At 40.3% G+C, this 27,816-nt stretch overlaps 1 protein-coding gene across 5 annotated transcripts; it reads left to right on the forward strand.

Moving 5' to 3' along the window:
- The first annotated feature begins 275 nt into the window (after positions 1–275).
- On the forward strand, positions 276–27,093 carry CLCC1 (chloride channel CLIC like 1). 5 transcript variants are annotated; one of them, XM_019919940.3, is made up of 11 exons: positions 276–397; positions 11,474–11,614; positions 12,016–12,117; positions 14,278–14,385; positions 16,974–17,195; positions 17,444–17,584; positions 19,290–19,383; positions 20,642–20,739; positions 21,022–21,168; positions 22,777–23,118; positions 24,577–27,093. In XM_019919940.3, the coding sequence occupies exons 2-11, from the start codon at positions 11,486–11,488 to the stop codon at positions 24,790–24,792; spliced, it is 1,599 nt and encodes a 532-aa protein (XP_019775499.1). In that variant the 5' UTR covers positions 276–397; positions 11,474–11,485; the 3' UTR covers positions 24,793–27,093. The 5 variants fall into 5 exon arrangements, with proteins under 5 accessions (XP_019775499.1, XP_019775500.1, XP_073666228.1 ...); XM_019919941.3 differs by having other exon boundaries at positions 300–441; XM_073810127.1 differs by lacking the exons at positions 276–397; positions 17,444–17,584.
- Positions 27,094–27,816: the final 723 nt, after the last annotated feature.

Consider the following 27,816-nt stretch of genomic DNA (forward strand, 5'->3'; position numbering starts at 1 on the left):
AGTACCCAATACTTTAGAACTAGTTTGTCATTCATTATGCCCCATTTAAAAAATTATACTCAAAATAGATTCCCGGGTTTTACTGCAAATGTTACACATTCGAGAACTTATAAAATAAATCGATACTAAGAAAATACGCTTCGTATCCGTTTTATATATTTGGCTTCCGTGTAAGCCTTCCCTTGCAGAGTTCGGCTGACGAGCGTAAAAAAAAACTCTTGCCTAAAACAAGCCGACGGGGGCCGGCCCCGCCCCCTCGGCAGGCCAATCAGCTGCGCACTCGGGAAGGACGTACAGCTGCAGGCCGAGCGAGTCGATGAGGCCGAGCGAAAGGTAGGACCCCGCTGAAGTGCTCGGCGGCTCGGGGGGCGGCTCGCCATCTTCTCCAGCCTCTCGGGTAGGTGTTTGTCTTCCCGGAGCGGTAAGCTGGCGACCAGAGACGTGAGTCCGCCCGGTCGGGTGTGTTTGTGCGGCAGGCGAGGCTGCGGTTCGGCCTGGGCGGGTCCCGCGGGCGGCGACGCAGGGGAGGCCGGGACCTCTGTGCTGGCGGGGGCCGAGCTCGCCCGGGCCTGCTGGGGACTTAGGAGCGGGGCGCAGACCGGGATGAGCGAGAAACCTGCCCCCCTTATCTCCCCGGCCCGTTGGCGGTCTTGGGTGCCACGCGGTTGCTCTTACTTTACGCCATTCATAGAGCGGCCTAGGGAAAAGGGGCAAGAAGGGCAAAGCGAGACGCGAGCGAACGTTGACTTTTGTTGGCTTCAGTTATCTCTGAAAACTTTAGGTACAATCTGAACAAATACCGTCAGCAGAATGGCTCGGATTTGTTTGTAGTTGTTTTCAAAAACTCCAAATTAATTTGAATGTTAATAGAGATGCATATTTATGAGTGGGTGGTGAAAAACAATGACGATTTTCACTATGATGGTGGTTATGAAGGTGTGGTCCCCAGACTAGCTTATCACCATTACTGGCATCATCATCGTAGTCATCGAGGAACCTTTAGAAATGCATATTTTCAGGTTTGAGAACCACGGTTCCAGGAAACTGCACAACGCACACGAACTAAATTGCAAGACCCTGACTTTTATGCCAGGCTACTTCTAGGTTAATACAGAAGTTGACTCTAATACCCAAGTTAGCTTTGTCTTACTCATTTCACGTGTAAATTCATTGAAATCAGGTGTGTCTCCTTTGTGCCGATTTCCACTCAGTGGCTGGCAGTCTCCTTGGAGATCTCTGTCTTTGTTGGTAGCTGTACAGTCTAGTAACTCCTGTTAAAGTCCACTCTCCGTATTTCCTGCTTTGTGGAGGTGGGGATCCCGCAGTTCCTCCTCTCCATCTTCTCAGAAGATGCCACTAGCATCTTGCCCTGGAGAGGCAGTTTTAGGTAGAGCCAGTCTGGGTTTGACCACCTAATAGCTGAGTGGTCTTGGGCAAGTTACTTGTTTTTCTAATCTATAAAATGAAGATAATAATAGTACTACTTCTAAGAGTTCTTGTGAGGATTAAATGAATGAATGCACGTAACAGGTTTTCGCACATAGTAATCAAATACTAGTTACTATTATATAATAATTTTTACATTATTAGTGTCAAAGACACATAGATGAAAAAATTTTTAAAAAATAGAACTAAGGGAGAGAGACTATTACTGACAAATGGTAGAATAACACGTGCCACCACTGAATTACACCAACATAGGATGGTTACTTTTCCTTAATATTTTGCTACTCAGAGTGTGGTCTGTGGGCCAGTGTCTCTGCCATCACTAGGAGCTTGTTAGAAATGCAGAATCTCAGGCCCACCTCAGATTTACTCAATCAGAATCTGTTTCTTAACAAGATCTCCACCAGGTTTAGATGTGGCTTTGTTTGGAGGAAGTGTGAGATTATCTGAAGGATTTCTCAAGGAGAAATCAGTGACCACAGGGATTTGGCAGGAGGCCCTGACTTTGCAGCTGATTTCACTATTCTGCATCACCTCCTGGTCTTCCATCATTTCTGCATTGCTAAACCCTATCCCTGGATCTGCTGATCATTATTGGAGAAAATAGCCTAGTTGCCAATAGCATGACTTTGTGGGGGTCATAGTCAAAACTCAGCTGCTTGACAGGCGTTTTGATTCATCTCCCTTTGTGGAATGCTCCCTTTAGTGCTGTTTTTCCACATCTCCATTCTCCATCCCAGCCTCTGCGTGCACAGGGACACTCTGGGCTTTCCAATGGACTTTTTCAGTATCCTGTTGATACAAACAGTAATGTGAACTTTGAGCTTCTCTTCTTTTTGCTTTAGAACCTTTATTTCCATCCTTCCTCATTCATTTCTATTGATGAAGTCATGTAAAACTTTGTTGCCTATGAAAAGCCTTAACTGTAGCCTTGATATTAGACACTGCCATCTTTTCCTAGTCTCTGCTCAGTTCAGACACTCCCCTTGTCACCTATTTAGTTCTTTTTTTTTTTGGCCGCGCCATGCGGCTTACAGGATCTTAGTTCCGGACCAGGGATTGAACCCGGGCCCACACAGTGAAAAAGTGCGGAGTCCTAACCACTGGACCGCCAGAGAATTCCTTAATTCTTTTTTTTTTTTGTTTTCATTGAAGTAGAGTTGATTTACAATGTTGTGTTAATTTCTGCCATACAGCAGAGTGATTCAGTTATACATATATATATACATTCTTCTTTTAAATTCTTTACCATCATGGTTTATCATAGGATACTGAATACAGTTCTCTGTGCTATAGAGTAGTACCTTGGTGTTTATCCAGTCCGTGTATAATAACTTACATCTGCTAACCCCACCATCCCACTCCATCCCTCCCCCAACCCACTCCCCCTTGGCAACCACAAGTCTGTTCTCTATTCACCTTCTTAGTTCTTAACTGCTTAGAATTAGGCTTCTCCCTGTCATTCTGTGAAAGTCAGTTCACAGATGACCAGCTAATTAACCAATCCAATGGCTTTTTTCAAACTTTATTTTTCTCATTTTCTCTGAAGTATTTAATATAGTTGACTAATACCTCCTTCAAATTAAGCCCCTCTTGCATAAAACACTGCATGTTTTTAGCTTGCCTTCTATTACTCTCATTAGTCTTTACTCTCCTTTTGTATTTGGGTCTTCTCAAGGCTTTATTCCTTAGCTTAACTCTTTTTTTTTCCCCAGTAAAGTAATACAGTTATCCAGTATTTCTAAGCATCTCTGGAGCGTGACAGGGATTTTAGGATGCCTTTCCCATCATTATTGTTATCTAGTATTTTGGCTTTACATTTTTAAACATAGAAAGTTAGGTTTTTTAAAAAAACTATCAGTTGTTTACTAAATTTATCAATATGCTTGATCAGTTCCTATGCTCATTGTTGTTTCTTTTATTCACACCTTTCCTCATTGAGGTTAAACTTCTTTAACATATCAAGAGTCTGTGGGTTGTAGACTTTATTAGTTTTTTTATGTCTAAAGAAATTTGTATTAGTTTGCTAGGGCTACCTTGACGAAGTACCACAGACTGGGCAGCTTAGACAGCAGAAATTAATTTTCTCACAGTTCTGGAGGCTGGAAGTCCAAGATCAAGGTGTCAGCAGGGTGGGTTTCTCTGTGACCTCTCTGCAGGTGGCCGTCTTCTCCCTTTGTCTTCACATCATCTTCCCTCTGACCTGTGTCCAAATTTCTGCTTATAAGGACATGAGTAATATTGGATTAGGGCTAATGACCTCATTTTTAACTTAATTACTTATTTAGAGATCCTGCCTTTAAATACAGTATTCTGAAGAGCTGGGGGTTAGCACTTCAACATATGAATTTGGTGGAGGGATGCAGTTTAGACTGTAACAATACTTTTTTAAAATTAATTTTCATTGGAGTATAGTTGCTTTACAATGTTGTGTTAGTTTCTGCTGTACAGCAAAGCGAATCAGTTATGCGTATACATATATCCCCTCTCTTTTAGATTTCCTTCCCGTTTAGGTCACCACCACAGAGCACTGAGTAGAGTTCCCTGTGCTATACAATAGGTTTTTGTTATCTATTTTATACATAGTAGTGTATATATGTCCCGATCTCCCAATTCATCCTACCCCTGTTTCCCCCCCTTGGTATCCATAAGTTTGTTCTCTACATCTGTGTCTCTATTTCTGCCTTGCAAATAAGCATAACTATATCTTAATTAGTCTTTCCCATGGGGGGAAAAAAACCTTTTGTAAAATGTGAAATATACATACAGAAAAGTGTGTAAAATACAAATGTTCACCTTAGCAAATTATTAAAAAGCAAGCACCTATGTAACTACCATCCAGGTTAAGGAGTAGAACATTGCCATCGTCTCAGAAGCCCTCCAGTACCTTCTCCCTTGTCTCATTCTTGATCTCAGAGGGAAGGGTTTCAATATTTACCACCAAGTGTGATGCTTGCTGTAGTACTCTGACAAAGTTTTCTTTTATTCTTGGTTTGCTAAGTGTTTTGTTTTAATCATGAATGAATTTAACCTGTTTCTTGATATTGGTTTTGGGGGCCTTCTTTTTTTCTTCATTAATCTTACTATAGGTTTATCAATTTTATTCATCATTTCAAAGAACCAAGTTTTGGTTTTGTTATCTTCTCTATTACATGTTTTCTAATTTATTAATTTTTACTCTTTGTTTTTGAATTGAATCTTTTCCGTGATTCTTTCTCAGGCCTCAGGTACTTTCCTCCTATGTGTGCACTGATCAGTGTGGTGCTGAATATTCAAGGGAGTCTGTTCTCATACCAATTCCTCTGATAACACACTGTGTCCTCCAATTCAGTTCAATTCTGACCCTAACTATCCAGTTACTGCACACCCCACAAGTTAAGGGCAGAGTCCTTTACAAGACTTTCCCCACATCAGATGCATGTCTTGGGGGCCCCCTGTACTTCTGACCAACTGGCTATAGATTGAGGGCTTCCCATTACCCCATCAGATTGGGTAATTCACTAGAACCACTCACTGAAAGTTCTACAGTTAATGGTTTTATTATAAAGGCTATAGATGAAGATCAGCCAAATGAAGAGACACATAGGGCAAAGTCTGTGGGGGAGAACGCAGAGCTTTTGTGTCCTCATGGAATCCAGGTGTGTCACCATCTCAGCACATCACTGTGTCACCAGCCAGAGAGCTCCTCTGAGCCTCAGTGTCCAGAGTTTTTATCAGTGTTTCAGTCCGTAGGCATGATTGATTCATTGGCCACATGATTGAATTCAGTCTCCAGCTGCCCTCTCATCCCCAGAGGTTGGATGGCTGAAAGTTCCAACCCTCTAATCATGTGCTTGGTCTTTTGGATGACCGTTCCCCAACCTGAAGCTATCTAGGAGCCCACCATGAGGCACTTCATTAGCATAACAGACAGTCCTATCACTCAGGAAATTTCAAGGGTTTTTGAAGGAGCTGGGGCCAAGATGGAGTAACAGGGACCCTCTGCAGACCTCTGCAGGTCTGTCTCTATGCAAATTTCCCTCCTGAACTCCAGCTGCCTTGATTTCTCCAGACTCAACTCCATCTCCTCAAGGATCCCAGCTCCTGGGCTCTCCCTGAGTTTCCCCTCTGGGTGCCCATGGTTACTTAAGACAGTAGCCTGGGGCAGTGGAAGGGCTGTCCATGTTTGTTTCCCATATTTCAAGGACCACCATTCTTTCTTGCCTGGTGTCCAGTTTCTTGAAAACCATCTCATTTTTTTTTTTTTTTTTTTTTTTGCTGTATGTGGGCCTCTCACTGTTGTGGCCTCTCCCGTTGCAGGACACAGGCTCCGGACGTGCAGGCTCAGTGGCCATGGCTCACGGGCCCAGCCGCTTGTGAGGATCTTCCCAGACCGGGGCACGAACCCGTGTCCCCTGCATCGGCAGACGGACTCTCAACCACTGTGCCACCAGGGAAGCCCATCTCACATATTTTATGCAGGGTTCTTTCTTGGTTGTTCAGGCAGGAAGGTAAATCTGGTCCCTGTTACTCCATCTTGGCCAGAAGTAGGAGTCCGGGGAGTGCTTTGGAGCAAGGAGTTACTATGTCATCTTAACCCCAAACCTTTACCTGAATTATTCCTTTATTCCTGTCAGGCTCTTGTCCCTAACACTTTGTTAAAAACTGCTGTACCAAATCCAGTGGTCAGTTTGCTGCCCTCTGATCACCTGATCTTTCAGCAGCATTTGATACAGTTATCTGTTCCCTTCTTTCTTCACATGGCTTCTGGAATACCAGCCTCTCCTGGTTTTCTTCCTGCCTTACTAGTACTCACTGACAGTGTCTCGTCAGTTCCCCCTCTTCTTTCTGACCTCCAAGTGTTGGCATGCCCTAGGACTCAGTCTTTTATCTTCTTAATGGATCTTATGGTGATCTTATCCAGTCTGTGGCTTTAAACCTCATCTACATCCTGATGGCTCCCAACTGTGTTTCTGTAGCCCCACTCCTCTCCTTAGCTCCATACTGTGTATTAGACATCTCCACTTTGATATTAGTAGGCATCTGAAATGTACGGTGTCTAAAACAGAGCTCTTGGTATGTCAGAACTTGGTATCTGCTCACCTGAGTGTCCCTCAGTCTTTCCCATTCTTCCAGTTGCCGTGGTCACAAACCTTGATGTCATCCTGAATCTTTTCTTGTCCTTACTTCTTACGTCCAATTTACCGGCAATTTCTGCAGTGTATTTCTGGATTAGTTAGGGTAGCACAAGATGGTGTTAAAAAAACAAACCCCCAAATCTCAGGGCTTACCATAAAAGAAATGTATTTTTGTTCACATGAAAGTCAAAAAACATGCTCCCACGTAGTAGGTGGCCTTGCATGTGGTCATTTAGGGTCCCAACTCCTTTAGTTTGGCTGCCCTCCTCTAGGGCTCAGTGCCTTCCCCATTCCCTGATGGTCGAGGGGGCCAGCTGATGGAGGGTCACGTGTGGGAGGCTTTCATGGATGTGTTGCATATCCTTGCACTGCTTTTGTGCTGGCTAGGACTTAATTGTCACATACTTAACTGGAGGACGGGCTGGGATGTGTAGTTACCATGTGTCCAGAAGAAAGAAGATGGAATGTGCTTGGTGACCTGTTAGCTGGTCTTCGCCACATGTGGTAATGTCTACCTCAAATTTTAAAAATCTTATCATTTATCATCGCTTTTGTTGCTGTCTTAGTTCATGCCACCTTCATCTCTCAACTGGACTACTGCAAATCCTCCTTTCTAGTCTCTTGCTTTTGCTCTTCTCTTCCAGCCTCCACATAGTAGCCCCAGTCATTGTAGAATGTAACCCAGATTCTATCTCGTCTGTACTCAAACTCCAGTGGAGACACAGATGTAGAGAACAAACGTATGGACACCAGGGGGGAAAGTGGCGGGGGGCTGGTGGGGTGGTGTGATGAATTGTGAGATTGGGATTGACATGTGTACACTGATGGGTATAAAATGGATAACTAATAAGAACCTGCTGTATAAAAAAATGAAATAAAATTCAAAAATTCAAAAAAAAAAAAACCTCTCTAGTGGGTGGCTTCCTATTACACTTAGAGTAAAAACCACACTCATTGCTGTGGCCTATTCCCATTCTCCCCTCCAACTCATTCCCAGGACCCAGTTGTTCTGGCCTTCTTGCCCGTTCTTTGAATGCTTCAAACATAATCCCTGCTTGGACCTTTATGCTTGCTATGCCCTCTCTCTGGGTTTTCTTTTCCTAAATCTTCCTAAGGTTAGCTTATCATTTTTCTGTTTAAATGTTGTGGTTATCTACCACTGTGTAACAAACCACCCCAAAGTTTAGGGGCTTTCAACAACCATTTTATCATCTCTCATGAGTCCGTGGCTTGTGGGGCTTGACTGAGCTCAGCTGGGTAGTTATTTTTTTCCACATGATGTTGGCAGGATCACCAAGTCAGTTACCAAGGGATTGGACTGGAACCACCTAGAAGGCTCACCAACATGGCTGGTCGTTGATGTTGGCTGCCAACTGGGAGCTCAGTGTGCCCCTGCACGTGGTCTCTCCAGGTGACTTGGCATTCTCAAAGCGTGGTGGCTGAGTTCCAAGAGGGTGTCCCAAAAGCAGGTGTTCCAGAGTGGTAAAGTAGAAGCAGCTGATCCTGGTATAGTTTAGGCCAGGCCCAGAACCAACACAGCATTACTTCTACCACAGTATTTTGGCTGGTCACACGGCCAGCCCAGATTTAGGAGGAAAGGAAACAAACTCCATCTCTCAGTGCGGGAAATGATAGAGAATTTGAGGCCATGTTTCTTCTCCTCAGAGGCCTTCTCTAAAATACCCAGCATTACCTAATCCATCTACACCATTGCCTTGTTTTATTTTCCTTATATGACTTATCACTATCTGAATTTTTTTTTTTTGCCAATCCATTGTCATCCCCCACTAGAGTGTAAGTTTCTTAAAGAAGACCTGGCTGGTCTAGTTTCCTGGTAGCCCTGTCACTTACGACAGTGCCCAGTATCCAGCAGGTATTTTGTAAACGTTGAACAAGAGAGTGCTGAACGTTCTCCCAAAACCTTATTCTCGTTCTGAAAATGATAGCACCATTTTTGTTGTTGGTAGGCCTTAAAATCTTGGAGTCCTGTCTGCCATCGTTCTCTTTCTTTCCTTCTACGTGCATTCAGTTGCTGAGGTCTATAGAATTAATCTTTTAAACATGTCCGATGGGTTCTTTCTGTTCTCATCCACATCACTCTTTCAGACCAACATCCTTTTTCTACTCAAGTCTCCTTGTTGAACTCTCTGAGTGTACATTTAATGCTAGTTTCATCTTCCCAAAATGTAGTTCCCATCACCCTTGAAAGCTATTGTTAGCCCGTGAAGTTAGTCATAAGCGTTTTTACTTTTGCAAAGTCATCTCAGCCACCTCTCCACCTCTGTGTTCCGCCATGTCCATTCTCGTGTTTCCAGTCTCTGAGGAGTACATTTTCCTCTCTGTCTCTGCCTCCCTCATCTCATACTCTTAGAATGTTGCCCATACTTCAAAGTCCATTTCCCATGCCCATTCCTCCATGAAATCTCCCCAATTTCTCCCAGTCAGATGTGCTTCTTCATCCTGTGAGCCCCTAAAACACTTTGAATCCCTGCTGAGGCTTTGATCATTTGCATTTGCGGCTTAACAAACATTTGCTGAATGTCTTTCACTTGCTGGCCACTGGGCTGAGTGTTGGGCTTGGAGAGATGGAGGGGGCAAGATGGAGAGGGCATTGGGAAGGTGAATTTAGACTTGAGTAAGATGTTACCTTCCCTGGAAAAGTTCACGTTACAGTGCAGTGGTTTTCTACCTTCATTGTGTGATGGAACCCGGTGGGGAGCTTTAAAAATCCCAATGCTTGGGTCCCTCGCCTAGAGATTCTGATTCAGTTGGGTTGGGATGTGGCCAGAAGATTGGAGGATTAAGAAGCTTCCCAGGTGATTCTAATGCACGGCCAAGACTGAGAGCCGCGGTGCTAAGGGATGAGACTGCCCAGTAAGTGGTTAATTTCAGTGTGTGATACTCTAGAAGAAGAAACAGAGCACACCAGGAACACAAAAGAGTGTTTAGTTTAGCCTGGAGTTACTTTTATTCCTGCAGCTAGAGTGTAAGCCATTTATGGGCAGGGCCCAGGGCATTCTCCTCTTAGAAATATCCCCCACCTGATCCGTATTCAGAGTAAGGTATAAGAGAGGCTGTCTGACAGAACATTCTGCAGTGGTGGAAGGATTCTGTATCTGCGCTGTCCAGTTTGGTAGCCACTAGCCGTATGTGACAACTGAGCACTTGAAATGCAGCTAGTGAGAATGAGGAACTGACTTTCAATGTAACTTAATCTTAATTAATTTAAATTTCAGTAGCCACATGTGGCTAATGACTACTGTGTTGGACACTTGAATAGAGGAGATACTGTGTTTTGAGATACGATTTGAGGGTGTTTATGCAGAGGCTTAGATGAAGCAAGCTGTTTTCTCTGTTTGAGAGTTCAGTCACATCATTTGAATCTTAATTTTGCACCTTTTAAATTTCCCATTTTTTAAAAAAAATGGGAGATGGGGAGGGTTTGGTTCAAATACCTGTTTTCTTTAAAACAGTTTTACTGAGAAATGATTCACATACTATACAATTCACCCATTTAAATTGTACAATTCAGCAGTTTTTAGTATATTCACAGATATGTACAACCATTACCACAGTTAATTTTAGATCGTTTTTCATCACTATCTAAAACTTTTCATCAGAGTTTTTCATCAAAAACTGTGTACCGGGGACTTCCCTGGTGGCAGAGTGGTTAAGAATCCGCCTGCCAATGCACGGGACGTGGGTTCGAGCCCTGGTCTGAGAAGATCCCACATGCCGTGGAGCAGCTAAGCGCGTGCGCCACAATTACTGAGCCTGTGCCCTAGAGCCCGCGAGCCACAACTGCTGAGCCTGCGTGCCACAGCTACTAAAGCCTGCACGCCTAGAGCCCGTGCTCCACAACAAGAGAAGCCACCACAATGAGAAGGCCGCATACCACGATGAAGAGTAGCCCCTGCTCGCCAAAACTTGAGAAAGCCCGCACGCAGCAACGAAGATCCAATGCAGCCAAAAGTAAAATAAATAAATTAAATAAATAAAATTGAAAAAAAAACCCAAAAAAGTCTGTACCGACTCACAGACATAGAGAACAGACTTGTGGTTGCCAAGGGGTGGGGCAGGGATGGATTAGGAGTTTGGGGTTAGCAGACACAAACTATTATATATAGAACGGATAAATAACAAGGTCCTACTGTATAGCACAGGGAACTATATTCAATATCCTGTGATAAACCATAATGGAAAAGAATATAAAAAGGAATGTATACATATGTATAACTGAATCACTTTGCTGTATGGCAGAAACTAACACAACATTGTAAATCAACTATACTTCAATCAGAAAAAAACCCTGTACCATTTAACTACCACCCCTCTGTCCCTTATTATATCCTCAAACTTATATACCTACCAATCTGCATAGATTTGCCTATTCTGGACATTTTGTATCAATGGAATCATATAATACATGGTTTTTGGTGACTGGTTTTTTTCACATGGCATGATGTTTTCAAGATTCATCCATGTTGTAGCATGTATCAATACTTCATTCCTTTTTATGGCCTAATAATATTCCACTGTATGGTACTCATTCATCAGTTTAGGGACATTTGGGTTGTTTCTCCTTTTTGGCTATTGTGAATAATGCAACTATAAATGTTTGTGTACGAGTTTTTATGTTGACGTATATTTTCATTTCTCTTGGAGATATACCTAGAAGTGGAATTGCTGAATCACTTAGAAAATCTTATGTATACTTTTTGTCTCAGTGAGAATAGAATATGTGTGCATGTGTGTATGTGTTTTTATGCGAATACCACTTAACTGAATATTTTTAATTCAGTTATTATTAAGAAAGCATTATCTTAACACTAGAAGGAAGTGGATTGTTTTTATTAAAACAGTTTCCTTCAAAAGTAATCATACTTCACTATATCTATTAATTTTTGTAGCCTTCATGCAGGATGCTGTGTTCTGTGCTCTTTTGTGAATGTCTGTGGCTGATAACTGCTTATGCTCATGATGATGACTGGATTGACCCCACAGACATGCTTAACTATGATGCTGCTTCAGGAACAATGAGAAAATCTCAGGTATTTAAAAAATGCATGTGTGTATAACACCTTATCAGTCCTGTGATGGAAATAGTCTACTTTTGTTATTGTTTTTCACAGAGCTATGAGAATCCTATATCAATGATTAGCAATCATGCAGAATGTCTTCTTGCCTCCTAGTCTAAGATGATTTCAACCTCATCTGTTTATTTCTGTTTCAAATTTGAATGTAAAGCCCGTCGAGAAGCAAACTAATTTGATTTTAGTTCTTAGCTAGTGTATAAATTTGAGGCTCTTACTTTTTTGGTGGTTTAATACAGTTGAGGAATATAATGAGCAAAGCCATAAAATGATGAAGTAAAAATTTTAGTCTCATTAACTGTAGGTTATTTTTACAACTGAACTATGAAGAAAGAAAATCTCTCTCTCCTTTGCTTTAGGTGAAGTATGGTATATCAGAGAAAGAAGAGGTCAGTCCTGACTTATCACATGCTGATGAATTGTCAGAATGTTACAGCAGACTTGATTCTTTAACTTATAAGGTTAGGTTTTTTTATTCATGATTTTTGTATTATTTATAGTATGTTAAATTGCTCTCTGTTTTCCTGTCGTTGCTAACATTATTTGTGTTTCTATCTAAACTACAATTGACATATATATGGGTTATTTTTCTTTAGTTACTCTGGCCTTTGATTTTTAAAATAGTACTTCTATTTTGCTGTAATAACATCTCACTATGCAGTAATTATTTCTTTACAAGACTGAAAATTTCTTGGGACAAGGAATGGGACAAGGTGATGCTCTATCACCTGTTGCAATGCTGGGCTGTAGTAACAACAAATATAGCAAATGAAGAAATGGCTCTACTGCTAGTTTCTAAGCATAAGAGTTGCTCTTATAAATATAAGGGATTATTATAATTTAGTGTGTGGTAGCTATTCATTTATTCAGTCCTTTATGTGGCTGAAGTAGAGTTTATGAGAGAGGAAGTAAGTCAAGATTGCTGGGGAGTTTGAACACAGGTTATGCTGCGGGAACCCACCTCAGTTGGTTGTGAGGCAGGGTGCTGGTGGCAGTGTGGAGGGGGCTGGGATGGGGGGGATGGCAGAGGTCCAGCGACACTGGAGGCTCACACTGAGGCAGTGACGGGGTGAAGAGAAGAGGAAAGCGTGCAACTTTTCCGTGGTAGAATAAGCAAGTTGTGATGGTTGAGGGAGGAGGGGAAAAGGATAGGGAAGGCTAGCGTGAATGAGGGAGGTTTCCAGCTTGAGAGATTGGGAGGGCTTTTTAATTGAGATCCAGATATATCTGAATTCGAGATCTATAAGCAGCTGCTTGTGGTTCTTACCAAATGTGAATGTTTTCTCACCCGAGTGCTAGCAAAGAAATGCTTGGATAAAATTTGCTTCAGTCTTAACTGCATTTTGTGGTGTAGTGAATTAATTTGGCTGGATGTTAGGAAATGGAGAAATGCCTTTTTACTGAAATTTTTCATTCCATTGTTTGTGACTTTGGTTCAAACGTTGTAACAACATGATTGGTAAAATGGAGTCTTTAGTCTTTGTTTTTAAAAAATCGTTTCTCTTAAAAAGAAACTAAAAATTCTTAGGGTTTGTTAACCTTGCCTGAAAGCAGAGGAGACTGCCCTGTGACTTCTTGAGTGTCTTTCTGTCCTGAGTCTGTGTGTGCTGCTCTGTATGTTCATCATCTGAAGCCCACTTCAGTGCTCCATGCAACTTGTGGTCCACGCTCAAGTAAAAAGTACTTTTTCACAGGTTCTAAATGTCTGTAAGATGTGCACTACCCTCCCTCAGAGACTAGGCCACGGTGGTGTTTGTAGAGCTAATTTCAGAGGAAGTCTGTTCTAATGAAGGACTCTGTGCAGAGGGAGTGCCATGTGTAGGACACTCTGGAGAAGCCATGGTTCCTGACATATGGTAGGGGGTGATCGATAGTTGGCAGGAAAAATTAATAAAAGGCCAAAAGTAATATGCACATTTAAGAAAATCTTTGCTGTGTCCTTCATTTTCCGGCTTCATGCTATCCCTGTTTCTCTTGGTCCTCTCTTTCTGGGTTATTTTTCCCCCGCTTTTTCCTTTCATTCCATTCTTTGTTAAACCATTACTTTGGAATTAGGAAGAGGCAGATTGGTCCAGATGTTCTGCTTGTCCACATCTCTGCTTCCTTGTTTCATGATCTTCAGGTTTTTTTTTTTTTTTTGTGGTACGCGGGCCTCTCACTGTTGTGGTCTCTCCTGCCGCGGAACACAGGCTCCGGACGCGCAGGCCAAGCGGCCATGGCTCACAGGCCCAGCGGCCATGGCTCACGGGCCCAGCCGCTCCGCGGCATGTGGGATCCTCCCAGGCCGGGGCACGAACCCGTGTCCCCTGTATCGGCAGGCGGACTCCCAACCACTGCACCACCAGGGAAGCCCATGATCTTCAGTTTTAAAATTGCTGAAAGTCAGCAAGAAAACTGCCAGTCAGGGTACAGTGTGGGACATGTGTTCCTTATTTGTTGCCTACTTGCCCTTTGCAAAGAGAACCCACAAGAAGCAGGTGAGATCTACATTTTAATGCGAGCTTGATAAAAAATAACGAGCTCCTTACTTTGATCTCAATGGGGCCACTAGGCTAGAAACTTGACCCTTATTACATTAAACTTTGACGCTAACTAATGTTGTATTTATTTTGTGGTTACAGATCGATGAGTGTGAAAAGCAGATGAGAAAAGACTGTGAAAGTCAAAGCAATCCTGTTTTTAGGAGATACTTAAATAAGATTTTAATTGAAACCAGAAAGCTTGGCCTTGTGAGTATTTGGTGCTGTGATACTAATCAGTGTAGTGGATATTTTCATTATTTATTAATTTCACATTATATCAAGCAGTGGCAAAGCATCATTATGCTTCAACAGAGAATACCTGACTCACCCTTTTACCAAAACCTATTCATGCAGGATTGAAGGCAGCTGCCTGCTTTACAGTGGTTTGGTGGAAGGCAAGTGAGCAGTGCAGATCCCTCCTCTTTTTCCTGTAGTTCATGGGGATTTACTTACTCTGTGCACTGCCCTACCACTTAATTGAGTTGGAGGGAGAGGGGTTTTTTTTTTTTTTTTTAAATTTTGGCTGCACTGCACAGCATGTGGGATCTTAGTTCCTCAACCAGGGATTGAACACACGCCTCCCTGTATTGGAAGGTGAAGGGGAAGTCCAGAGGGAGATTGTTTTAAATTTGCTATTTGAACTTTACTGAACAGTTAGAAACTTAATAAACTCATGACTTGGTAAGGAAATTCTATCCCAGTCCTTACTTCCTGTTTTCTACCACTTCCACACTTTCTTATTCAGATGATGTAATATTACATATGGAGAAAAAGAAAAGTGTGTTTTAAGTAGTTTTTTCCCCCTAGCTGTTTACTGTGGCAAGGCTGCTTTATAGAAATTACATATCAGGCACATACTGTTCATGATTAATGTTAAGATTCCATTTTTTAGAGTCATTGTTTTCACTTTGAGGAGTCGAAACATCAAGAAAACTTAAAAAAAGGGGGTGTTAGATGAATAGTAATCCCACCTTATTTTGGAGATGTAAAAGCAGATGTACTCACATGTACACCCTTCAGTTTGAGTCTTATAACTGAGTGCAAGGTGGAAAAGAGTCTATTTTATAGATGAGGAAACAGGTAGAGTCAGAAAATACTCAAGATGGAGATGCTTGGAATATTTCGTTCCTGGTTTTTTAGAAATATTAATCAATGGATGCTTTTTTATACTTACTGATGATTTGTGATATTACATGACACTTTGGTTTTTCTCATTTTATATTTACTTTTTAATATAAATATCAGTATTTACTATTAGAAAAGATAATGTTTATAATGATTTTGCTAACCTGAACTCTCAGTAATATAGTTGTGACTGTCATGCATATTTATGGAAACCAGATTTTGCTGCTTTTTGAGATCCTTTTTGTTTTTCTTATTTGTACTACTGCAAATTTTAGGCTATTTGAAAACTGTGTCAGCAAATGGAAAGTCATAAATGGAATCATAAAATAATGATAGTTTATCCTCATTATTTGTGGATTCCATATTTTTGAATATTTCAAATATTAAACTTTATTTGTAACCTCAGAATCAGTACTCCTGCTTTTGTGGTCACTTTCAGATATGCGCGGAGCGACAAAACGTTTGAGTTGCTCAGTGAGCCCATTCTCAGCTGAGGTGAAACAAGGCCATTTTTTGCCTTCTTGTTTTCAGCTCTCATGTTATAAACAAGTACTTTTATGTGGTCTGTTTATTTTTTCGGGCTTTCATTTTTTAATTTTTAAAATTTTGCTGTTTAAAAATCTCCCGGGCTTCCCTGGTGGAGCAGTGGTTGAGAGTCCGCCTGCTGATGCAGGGGACGCGGGTTCGTGCCCCGGTCTGGGAAGATCCCACATGCCGCGGAGCAGCTGGGCCCGTGAGCCATGGCCGCTGAGCCTGCGCGTCCGGAGCCTGTGCTCCGCAACGGGAGAGGCCACAACAGTGAGAGAGGCCCGCGTACTGCAGAAAAAAAAAAAAAAAATCTCCCAAGTGTTATGCTGTCTAGTGTTCCTAAGGACAAGAAGGCTGAGATGTGCCTTAAAGAAAATTCCCTTGTTAGTTAAGCTTAGTTCAGTCATTAGTCATAGTGCTGTTGGCTATGAGCTCAGTGTTAATGGATCCACAGTATATATATTAAGGTGTCTTTATTTATATATATTTTTAATTTCTTTCCTTTTTTTCCTTCAATATTTATTTATTTTGGCTGCGCTGGGTCTTAGTTGTGGCATGCGGGATGGTTTTTTTTTTTTTAGTTGCAGCACACAGGGTTCTTAGTTGCGGCATGCATGTGGGATCTAGTTCCCAGACCAGGGATTGAACCTGGGCCGTCCGCATTGGGAGCGTGGAGTCTTACCCACTGGACCAGCAGGGAAGTCCCTATATTAAGGTGTCTTTAAACAGTAACATAAAAGGGTTATGAATTGATTGGTTGATGAAAATGTGCTTGCAGGAACCTAACCCTGTATTTCCTGTAGGAGCCATGGTTCAGTATTTGCTAACTAGTGTTCAGGGTGACTTTATAGAATGTAAGTACTGCAGATAGCAGGAATCAACTGTAATTTAGTAAAATGTACTGTATGTTACTTGCATAGAGTTTTATAATTTTTGAAGTGTTTTTCACGTTATTATCTTTGGTTTTCATGTTGGCCTGTGAGTCAGACAGGTAGATATTATTCCTCTTATTTTATACCTGTGAAATATTGTGAACTAATTATATATTTAGTTCCAAATTAGCTTTTGTCTTAAAATATTTCATTGAGTAATGATAAAATTCTCCTTTTCTGTTTGTTTTTTTTCTGGCAAATTTAATTCAGCCTGATGAAAACAAAGGTGATATGCATTATGATGCCGAGATTATCCTTAAGAGACAAACCTTGTTAGAAATACAAAAGTTTCTCAGTGGAGAGGATTGGAAGCCAGGAGCCTTGGATGATGCACTAAGTGATATTTTAATTAATTTTAAGTTTCATAATTTTGAAACATGGAAGTGGCGATTTGAAGATTCCTTTGGAGTGGATCCATATAATGTATTCATGGTAAGATGGGATGAGGGGGACATGATTAACATGTTTTTGTTTTTTAAAACACTTTAAAAACCCCACCATAATTATGTTGAGAACTCATACTAAGTCACTGTTACTGGGTTGACGAACATGCAGCAAAATGGTACAAATGATTTTGCGTATTCAAGTCCAGTTCTTTTGTTTTTGCTGACGATCAGTGTTGTTTTTGGGAAGGATGGCTTGGCGGTGACTCTTCTTTCTATTCTGTTTATGTTTTTGAGATGCTTCTGTGTCTGCTCTGCATCGTGGTGTTAGTAGCTACTGAGCTGTGGACATATGTTCGTTGGTACACCCAGTTGAGACGTGTTTTATTCATCAGTTTTCTCATCAGTTTGGGATGGAATTGGATGTATTTATATAAGGTATTGTATAGATAGAAGGTTTTTAAATTTTCAAACGTTACTTCATAATGAAAGACTGTAATCCATTTAGAGCTAGTATATAATCTTGCCTCAGACGAGGGCAGGAGGCAGTGATTAGAGGTGGTGATGGTGAGGAAATTGGCAGCTGCTCAGGTGTCCCTGGTGTTTTGGGTCCTTGACCAGTTAGTGGGGAAAAATGTGCAGTCCTGATTTTCATAACCCAATTCCTGATGTTGGGTGGCATCTGGACAGCTAAATCAGAATAGAGTTATGTAGACACACTTGAAAAATTCTCATGTAGGTAATTTGGGGTATGTCTTTTTGTTTGCTAGAAGTGATACCAAAATACTGTTTTTTAAAATTAGTTTATTTTCTGAATATAAAAGTGGTATATTTATGGTAGAGAAGATAGGAAAGATAGAAAGATACAGAGAAATTTAATTCTTAAAAATTGTCTAGGGAATTTCCTGGCAGTCCAGTGGTTAGAACTCGGCACTCTCACTGCTGGGGGCCTGGGTTCGATCCCTGGTCAGGGAACTAAGATCCCGCAAGCTGCGTGCAGTGGCGAAAAAATAAAATAAAATTGTCTATAATTTTACCACCTAGAGATAATCACTGTAGATATTTTGAGGTATTTCTTTTTTTTTTTTTTTTTAAATTTACCATCTTAACCATTTTTTTAAATTTTATTTATTTATTTATTTTGGGCTGTGTTGGGTCTTCGTTCCTTTGCAAGGGCTTTCTCTAGTTGTGGTGAGCAGGGGCCACTCTTCATCACGGTGTGCGAGCCTCTCACTGTCGCGGCCTCTCTTGTTGTGGAGCACAAGCTCCAGACACGCAGGCTCAGTAGTTGTGGCTCACGGGCCTAGTTGCTCCGCGGCATGTGGGATCTTCCCAGACCAGGGCTCGAACCCATGTCCCCTGCATTGGCAGGCAGATTCTCAACCACTGTGCCACCAGGGACGCCCCGAGGTATTTCTTTATAAACTTTTTCCAAATTTTTAATTCTTTAAAAATCAGGACCACGTTATATATAGAAATTTGAAGAAGCATTATTGTTCCTGTCAAAATAGCATAATCATTTAAGGAAAATTTTAGACCTTTTTAGCAGGGTGGGTCAAGTAGCCAACTATTTTCAGTGAATTCATCTGATTAAATCATTGTGATATTTCCTTAGCTCTAAGTTCTATAGCTTCTAGAACTAAGTATTTACAAATTGGAGGAAATAAGGTAGTTTGGTTGAAAATTGTTCTCTCAATGATTTCCCCCGGGGCTTTTATTTTTAAAAGGCATATTTGTCATTTGTGCTAAAAATCATCCAAAGCAAAACACCATTTTGTCATGAATTGTATAAGAGAATGAGTAGTCGTTTAATATGTATAGCTATCTTTGGGGGCATGATATCAGCTATATTTGAACTAATTTTTAAAACAATCTTTTTAGTAAAAACGTTTTCCTTCCTCCTCATAATTACTTTATAAAGAAGGCAATTGTAGTTAGTTCTTTACCTGTTGCATTAAGACTGTTTTGCCATGAGCTGAAAAGAGCCACTTTTAAAAAATAATATATTTTTTTCTGTGAAAAATTTTTAAATAATCTGGTTTGGGTGAATGGTGAAGACACACTTTGAACTAAGGTTTTTAGGATGTGTAGGCGTAACCTTCATTGTTAGCAGCCTTTCATGGTTCCCTTTGGTGTTGGTCAGCTAGCCTTTGCCCAGCATCAGGCTGAAGTTGCCAAGATGGAGCCATTAAACGATGTGTGTGCTGAGAACATGGATTGGACTGGAAGTCTCTTGGGTAAGGTGTTGGTTCCCTTGGCCTTATTTTGAGTAGAATTTCTGAGAATGAAAAAACATATTAATAATCACAAAGAAATGATAAAATGCCAGAAGGAGGCTTTCTATGACTGAATCTTTAGTATCAGAACAGGCAAGAAGCGTCTTAGGTTTCAGACCAGTGACTTCTGTGTTCATGTAATGTGACAGGAAAGGGATAGAAAGTGTGTATATTGCTGGCTCTTATATTATCTGTCTCCCTGCATTAGACTCACTTTTGTTCATCTAGTCCTTAGCACAGTGTCTAGCACATTCTGGGTCCTCAGCAGAAGTTTATTAGAGAAGTGAATCAATGTATATATGAATTCATTTCCATCTTCGATTTAATCTCCTTATATTGACGTGTGAAATCTTATTGTAGCTTTACTATACTGTTTTTTTTAAAAATTAGGAATTATTTTACTTTTTCTTACAAATTTTATGAACACTCACTAATGTTGACTGCCTTTAGTTATAGGTATCTAACAGTGGGAATGGTTTGATGATCAAAGTCTCTTTATAAATGCAAGTCTCTAATGACTGACCCAGAATAGAATCTCAGCAACAAATCAAGGTGTCCAAAAAATTAATTTTCTTGAAAAGATATGGGAGCCAAACCAGCCCAGCCTTGCTTCCTGGCTTCCGGGGACAACTAAATGCCTCCTGTAGCTCTTGCTAGTACATAATGTACATGAGTCTGATTTAGAAAAAGTGAGAGAACTAATGTTCTACTTTATTTTGTAAAATAAGTAAAGAACTGACATTTTTAATTGAAATTGTTTGGACATAGTTGTAGGTTCACAGGTAGCTGTAAGAAACAGAGATCCTGTGTACCCTTTACCCACTTCCCCCACTGGTAACATCTTGCATACTTACAATAGTGCAGTATCACAACCAGGATATCGACTTTGATACAAGCCACCAATCTTACTCAGATTTCCCCAGTTTTACTTGGATTCCTTTGTGTGTGTAAAGAACTGTTTTTGTTTACCTTTTAGAAATCTTAATAAAATATATTTTACCTGTATAAGAGTTGTATAATTTGAATGGATTTTTAAAATAAACATTTTGGACATAAGATGAAATTTTTAAAAATCACTGTTAGTGGGAGACTGTTTGCAAAACAATTTAAAATTGATTGGGGGTTGTGGGGAGAGGGACAGTTAAAACTAAAATATTGTCTTATTTGGGAATGAAATATGACTTTTTAAAAAAATGACTGTTTTTGTTTCTCTAAATAGAATGGCTTAGAAGTTCATGGACCTATAAGGATGACTCATGCCAAAAATACTATGAGCTCTTATTAGTCAACCCTATTTGGTTGGTCCCACCAACAAAGGTTAGAATATATTTTGTGAAAATTACTTATACAAAGCAAGTAAAAAGTCTCTGTATTTATTAAAAATTGTTAGTGTTTTTTACCATCATTTTGCTAATAATAAACCTTTGTTCTAGAAAAAAATACTTCCATTACACAGTGATTTTCACATGAAAAGTATATGATAACATTTAAATGTATGGAATTTCATAATTTCAGCCTCAGTACAGTTGATTATGGCTTATTCTATATGCCTCAATCCTTTGAGGAAAAAAATTAAGTTGTTTTTATCTTTTGTTGTAGGCACTAGCAGTTACATTCACCAACTTTGTCACGGAGCCATTGAAGCATATTGGAAAAGGAACTGGTGAATTTATTAAAGCACTCATGAAGGAGATCCCAGTGTTACTACAGATTCCAGTGCTGATAATTATGGCATTAGCTGTCCTGGTTAGTATATAGCACTGTTAACAATTAACAGGATTTACAGAAAAAAGGCAACTCTGAAATTATTAGGTTTCTTTTATGTTGTAAATCAGGCTAAGTCATGCTTAATGGTATGAAAAGATGATTTTTAAGTGATAAATGTTTGTTTATACTTACTTGTACATTCCTCTAAGCAAGAAAACGGTTCTCAAGTTTGATTGTAGATGTCAAAGCGGTGATTTAGAATAATACCCTCTTTTAACATTTGTTCTTTAAACTTCATGAATTACTACACATGATATCAGTTATGTCTTCTTTGAGAAAGGGGACCTTATTTCAGTCTGAATTTTTGCCGCACTGAGAACAGAAGAACAGTGGGTTTAACATAGCATCAGAAAGGGATGTAGAAAGAGGTGGGTGTACTAAGAAACAATTTGGGGGATACAGGAGCAGACATTTATTAAGGAATATTACAGTATTACTTGTCAGTCATCCATGGTCTCTTCAGCTCTTTTTTTGGTTGATTTTCAGCCCTTACCCTAATAAAGCAGTTGTCTCATAAAACAAAATGCAAAGAACTCAGATGTGCCTGGGGAAATTATTAAAGAATTGTCTTCCCTTAAGGATACAAAATTCACTATGATCTATTAAAAATTATTCTTGTTTTGTTTTTTGGCTTGTGATTAGGATTCATTGGTTTAGGGATATAGTTTTGTTAGGTGACATTAGTTGTATAGTAGTAGTTTAGTCTCTAAGACTGAAATTATAAGCAAAACCCCTTCATCGCTTGTTGCTTCATCTGCTGCCTAAGAAAAGGCCTTTTGCTGCTCTGTCTTCAAAGAGTAGTATCTCCAGTACAGTGGTTTTCAAACTTTTTGTTCTCAGGACCCTTCTGTATTCTTCAGAATTGAACACCACAGAGAGCACTTGTTTGTGGGAGGTTTATTTATTGATATTTACCAGAAATTTTTAAAATACAAGTATACACAAGCACACAGTGCATGAGCCATCAGAGTGAGGCAGTCACTGTAGCCCCACAAGACTCTGCTGTACAAGAGGAGAGTGAAGAAGACTAATGTCTTTGTATTATGAAAACTTTTGACCTCACAGATTCCTGAGAGTCTCAGAGATCCCCTGAGGGGTCCCTGGGCCACACTTTGAGAACTGCTGCCTAGTTTTTCCCTTGGGGTGTGACTCAAAACCTGTTGAATTTTAGCTGTAGCTAAAGCGAGTTTGTAAAAAATAAACCTACAGGAGAATATTTACATAATGGTGTACAACTTTAATTTTCAGCATTTGCCTTATATGATGCGTGTGAATGTAGACAACACATGAGCAATGATCAGACAATTAATACCTTTTAAATTTCTAGGCTTTAGCCTAACTGCTGTTATAATTCAATAAAAATGTGTCCAGCTGATTGAAATGTCTGCTTAATACTTGGCGATTTCTCAAATTTTATTGGCTACTCTGGCCCTGTATTAATCTAGAGAAAATCCAGTGAAATTAAGATGTTTATGTCTATAAATGCCACAAGTTATGAAATTTTGTTGGCACCGTGGAAAGCACCTCAAAATTTCGTTGTAAGTCAGCCATTAAGTACTCAGGAATATGTATTTCTTTTCCTTCTAGAGTTTCTGCTATGGTGCTGGAAAATCAGTTGATATGCTGAGACATGTGGGTGGCCCTGAAAGAGAACCACCCCAGGCACTCCAGCCAGGTGAAAGAAGATGGCAGCAGGAAATTGATTATAGACCCCATGGTGGAGCAGGTGATGCAGATTTCTATTACAGGGGCCAAATTGGCCCCATTGAGCAAGGCCCTAATGACAAAACATGTGAGGGTAGAAGAGATGTTTTGAGAAAGAGAGATGTTGACTTGAGATTTCAGACTGGCAACAAGAGCCTTGAAGTGCTTCCGGCATTTGATTTACCAGACGCAGAGGCGAGAGAGCATCCCAAGGTGGTACCCAGTGTAAGTCAGCAACTGTTTATTTCGCTGTCCCTTCATACTAGGTGTAAGTGCTTCCTATAGTGCTTTTGGTTAAGTGCTTTTACTTTTCATGGTTAATTATATCACCAGTGATAATAATTATTCACTCTCCCCCTTTCTGGTTGAAAGTTAGTCCAGCCTCCTCAGAAGAAATGAGATTTAATTTTTATGTTAAATAGTATTTAACAGTAATTTGTTGGAACAGATGGTAATTCATAATGACATTTCATAGGAAACCAACAAGTGAGCATGACTGAAATTTCTACCTTTGAAGAGATCAGAGAGAAGTCCTCACTGAAGGCCTGGAGCCTTAGGGAGCCAACCCGCAGGAGAGCCCTGAAGCCTTAGGTAGATGAAGAGTGAGCTGGGAAAGGACCAAAAACCTCGCTTTCCCAAATCTTTTATATCGTTGGCTGGCTAGACTATACTTTTTACCTGTGGAATGGTGAGGCCTCTTTTCCACCATTATTGGCCATTTAAAGGGACATTTCCATTTCTGTTTGAGAGAGGACTTTGTATTGTCATTTGCAAAGTTTAGGTTGCAGACGCAAACCTTTGAGAAATAGTAAGAAGCGCAGTAGAATCTAGGAAATTGTAGAATCCCTTCCCATGGAGTTCCTTAGAAGAACATATCTGCCTGCGTCTAGAAAATTAAGATGTTCCTTTCAGCTTTAATAGTTAATGGTTATCTGTCACTCATCTCAAAAATCCTCCAGTGAGTTCCGGGCTCACTTGAAGGGAAAGCCAAAGATATCAAGATGGCCTAGGGCTTCCCACCTCTGTTACCACGCTGCTCTCTCCTCCTGCGCCCCCTCCACCCTCATCCTCCTTCAGCCACAAGGGCCTCCTGCCTATTCCTTGAACTCAAGCCTTTGTACTTGCTGTTCACTATCTAGAATGCTGTTCCCAATATATTCATAAGGTTCATTTCTTCAAGCCTTTGCTCATGTCATCTTTTCAGACCGCCCTAATTTAAACAGCTATCCAACCCTCCCACCCCCAGCATGATACTTTGTTAAGTTATTGCCTGATTCTCTCCCCAGCTTAAATGTAAATTCCAGGGAGGGCAGGGGTTTTTGTCTGTTTGTTGTCTTGTATCCCCAGCACCTCGAACTTAATGTATGCTCAGTAAATATTTGTTGAATGAATTATTCTCCCTAGCAAGAGGAGTTAGCAGTACTGGTCACCAGTCTTCCTGACCCTTCCTTAAGCTGCATCACTAGACCACCTGGCATATCCTGAGTTTCCCATTCCTCCATGTACAGTTCTGTGAGGCTTAATAACATTTATATAATTACAATCCAGCACTGGAACCAGGACTTGAAAGAGTTCAACGTTTGCTATAACAGATTTGTGTGGGAACTTGTTGAACATGTTTATTACGAACTTTCACATTATGTTAATTAAACAATTAAAACACTGTAATTCTCTGCTTTGTAGCATGAATCACCTATTTTGGATACAAAGCCCAAAGAAATTGGTGGAATCTCAGGAGAAAGCACACTGACTGAAAGCAGCCAGTCTGCTAAGCCTGTCTCTGGCCAAAAGATACCAGAGTGTGTGGAAGGTTCCCCTGCAGTGGAAAAGGCCCAGCTCAGGACTGACGCCACAGGCGACCCAGAGGAAGGCAGCACGTCCAGCCCAGCACTGCAGTGAGGGTGTGTGGAAGGGATCCAGACTGCAGCCCATGTGGCTAGAGGAACACAGACATGGACCACAGCTCTGAGGTCATCTTTGAGTTTTGTAAAGTATACTCCTCACAGCTATTTCTTCTTCTCTACAAATATTCTGTTATTTACTACACAGGTGCCAACTTAAACATCAGTATTTTTACTCATAATCAGAATTAACAAGCACACATGTATCTCTGTTTAATTTCATCTTTCTTTGATATTAAGATGCATCCTATAAAGTTTTGAAGTGTTAATTCTGGAACAGGATCTCATAGATGACATATGGCAAGCATTAATGATTTTGAATAATCAAAGAGGCCAGTCTGAATTAGGGGACATTGAAAAAGAAGTTCTGTTGTTTACAGGCATATATAGGAACCAACTCACCAAAGTGTGTGTTGCCTCGTCGAAGTCCTGTGATACCTACTTTAGTTAACAGAATTATTTGTTGTGCACTGGACTCAGAATATTTCACGTGGTAGGTACTCAAAACCAACATTGAAGGAAAGTCACTGTAGTCATGCTTACCCTCTTCATTCACTTCAGCATTTTAGTGCAGCCACGGAGTCTGCATCACCAGTGTCAGTCTGCCTCGTGTAGGCTGCCTGCAGATCAGCCTTCATCTCTCAACTCTTACCGCTATTACTGGGCCTGCTTCCTTATCACCCCCTTTACTTTATCCTTAGCTAAGACAGAACTGAAGAGTGTCAGGGGAATTTAGATTACATAGCTTGTTAAGTCAGTAATCTCAGTTTTACATCCTTTGAGAATGGCTTTATTTCCCCAGCAGATGAAGTACACAGGCTTTATAAGACCTGTTTTCCTTGCTACTCAGAATCCCAGCAGTTGTGATTGTTAGATATTACTATATCTTATTTATATTACAGTAAACCATATTGTCCAAGCCATATGAAGTTCTAATTTTTAGAGATCTATACAAAGAGAGGAATAAATACCACAATAAGGAAAACAGAGTAGGATGTTTTCACCCTAGACAGGTGATATAATCAACATTTCAAATTAGTTATTCTGATTTTTAAACTATTCATTTTAAACTTTCTAAAAAAGGAATTTATAAATTTTGCACAAGATCTAACTAGGAAGCACATGTATTACACATATTCGGGTATCCTTTATCTTAACCTTCACACTACAATTTATATTCAGCTGCTTACTAAAAATGATAGCAGTCAGGAATGGTCTTAAAATTTTCATGCAGGCATTTCTTTCAGAAAAAAAGATGTATTTAAAGCATTTGCTTTTTTTTTCTTTCTTTTTTTTTTTTTTTTTTTTTTTTGCAGTACGCGGGCCTCTCATTGCTGTGGCCTCTCCCGTCGCGGAGCACAGGCTCCGGACTCGCAGTCTCAGTGGCCATGGCTCACGGGCCCAGCCGCTCTGTGGCATGTGGGATCTTCCCGGACCGGGGCACGAACCCGTGTCCCCTGCATCGGCAGGCGGACTCTCAACTACTGCGCCACCAGGGAAGCCCAGCATTTGCTTTTTGATATGTTTTTTTACGTGAAATGCAGAAATACCCCCTTTTTGGCTCCCAGAAGCATCACTTAGATGCCTGTAACGATTTAATTTTATGTGTTAATATTGTTTTCTAGCTTCGTACTGCAAACAGTATTTCATCAGAAAGGTAATTTTCTCCAAGAAATGCAAAAGGATTTTATATAAAACTTTATAACATAGTAGGCATGTAGGGATGCCAGCAGTTTGGGATGGATTTGTGAACATTGATGAATATAGTCATCTGGGGGCTAGGCCTGTTCACACTGATTGTATGCTCTGAAGGTGCTAATTATCCTCTGAGCTGTGAAATGAATGCCTCAGTTTATAGACTGTAACTGTGAGAGTACAGTTAATGTTGTTTTGCACTTCTGACTGCTTTTTATCTATCCAAAAATGAATCTTTAAAAGAAAATTTAAGAGAAAGTTCACCTTTGTATTCTTTCATTACAGATAACCATTTGGGGGTGAAATCTACTTTGACAGCAGGGCAGCAAGGTACTGCTGTTGAAAGGTGACAGCAATTCAGGGAAGACTTATTAAAGCAAATTGAATATATCAAGGCCAGTTTATAACTAGAAGAAACAGCCTTGTTTATTGTCTAGCCAATATTTATCATTAAAATCAAGGATGATAGTAACGAGCTTTTAGGAAAATCAGAGTGGGGCAGATAGCTTTTCAAAAGCAGTTTTTAAGTGGAATGGATAACGCTGAATGTTTACAGGGTCTGAGAACTACCATATACACAAAATAAACACTTATTTTTACATTATTGTGGTTTGGTATGCTGTCTTTGCTCAGTAAATATGCTTGTAAGAAAAAGCCCAATGGAATTTAAGTGCAGGTTTTAAAAGGATGCTAATCCAGGACATTATACCCTATATATAATACATAAAACATAATGTAATCCAGGTGTTAGTACTTTTGACAAAATTTGTGTCTGATCTCAGAACCAGGAGTAATCTTTTTTTTTTCCTCTGAGCCCTTAATGTGAGTCCAGATTGTGTAACTATCTTTCTTCTCATTTTTTAAAACATTAGCTATTTGTAGAAGTGCTTTTCACTGCCCGTAAAAATCGCCTGGAGGATTTTTAGAAAGAACAAAGGCCCAGATCCCTAGATCCCATCCCAGCTGTGTAGAATCAGAAGCAACCAGAGGTGAATGAGTTGCCAACTTGTTCCAGGCGTGGGCATTTGTATTATGCAATTCAGCCTTAGTCCAGGCCCAGCTCTGTCCCATCCTTGTTGACTTGCTTTTGCTAAACTTATGTCATGTTGCATTATGTCCCCCTGTAAAACCACCTTCAGTTTCTGGGAAGAGGCTAATGACAACTGAGGGCTTAACCTACGTCTTTCGTACTTAATTTTTGTGACCTACGTTCTTGACAGAGTCACATGAGGGTTTTGGATTTTCTGACATTAGGTCCTAAAAAGTTTTACAACAGTATTTTGCAACAGAACATACAATTTTAAACCATTTTATATACATACACATA

Source organism: Tursiops truncatus, chromosome 1, assembly GCF_011762595.2.
Source record: "Tursiops truncatus isolate mTurTru1 chromosome 1, mTurTru1.mat.Y, whole genome shotgun sequence".
NCBI classification, from domain to species: Eukaryota; Metazoa; Chordata; class Mammalia; order Artiodactyla; family Delphinidae; genus Tursiops; species Tursiops truncatus.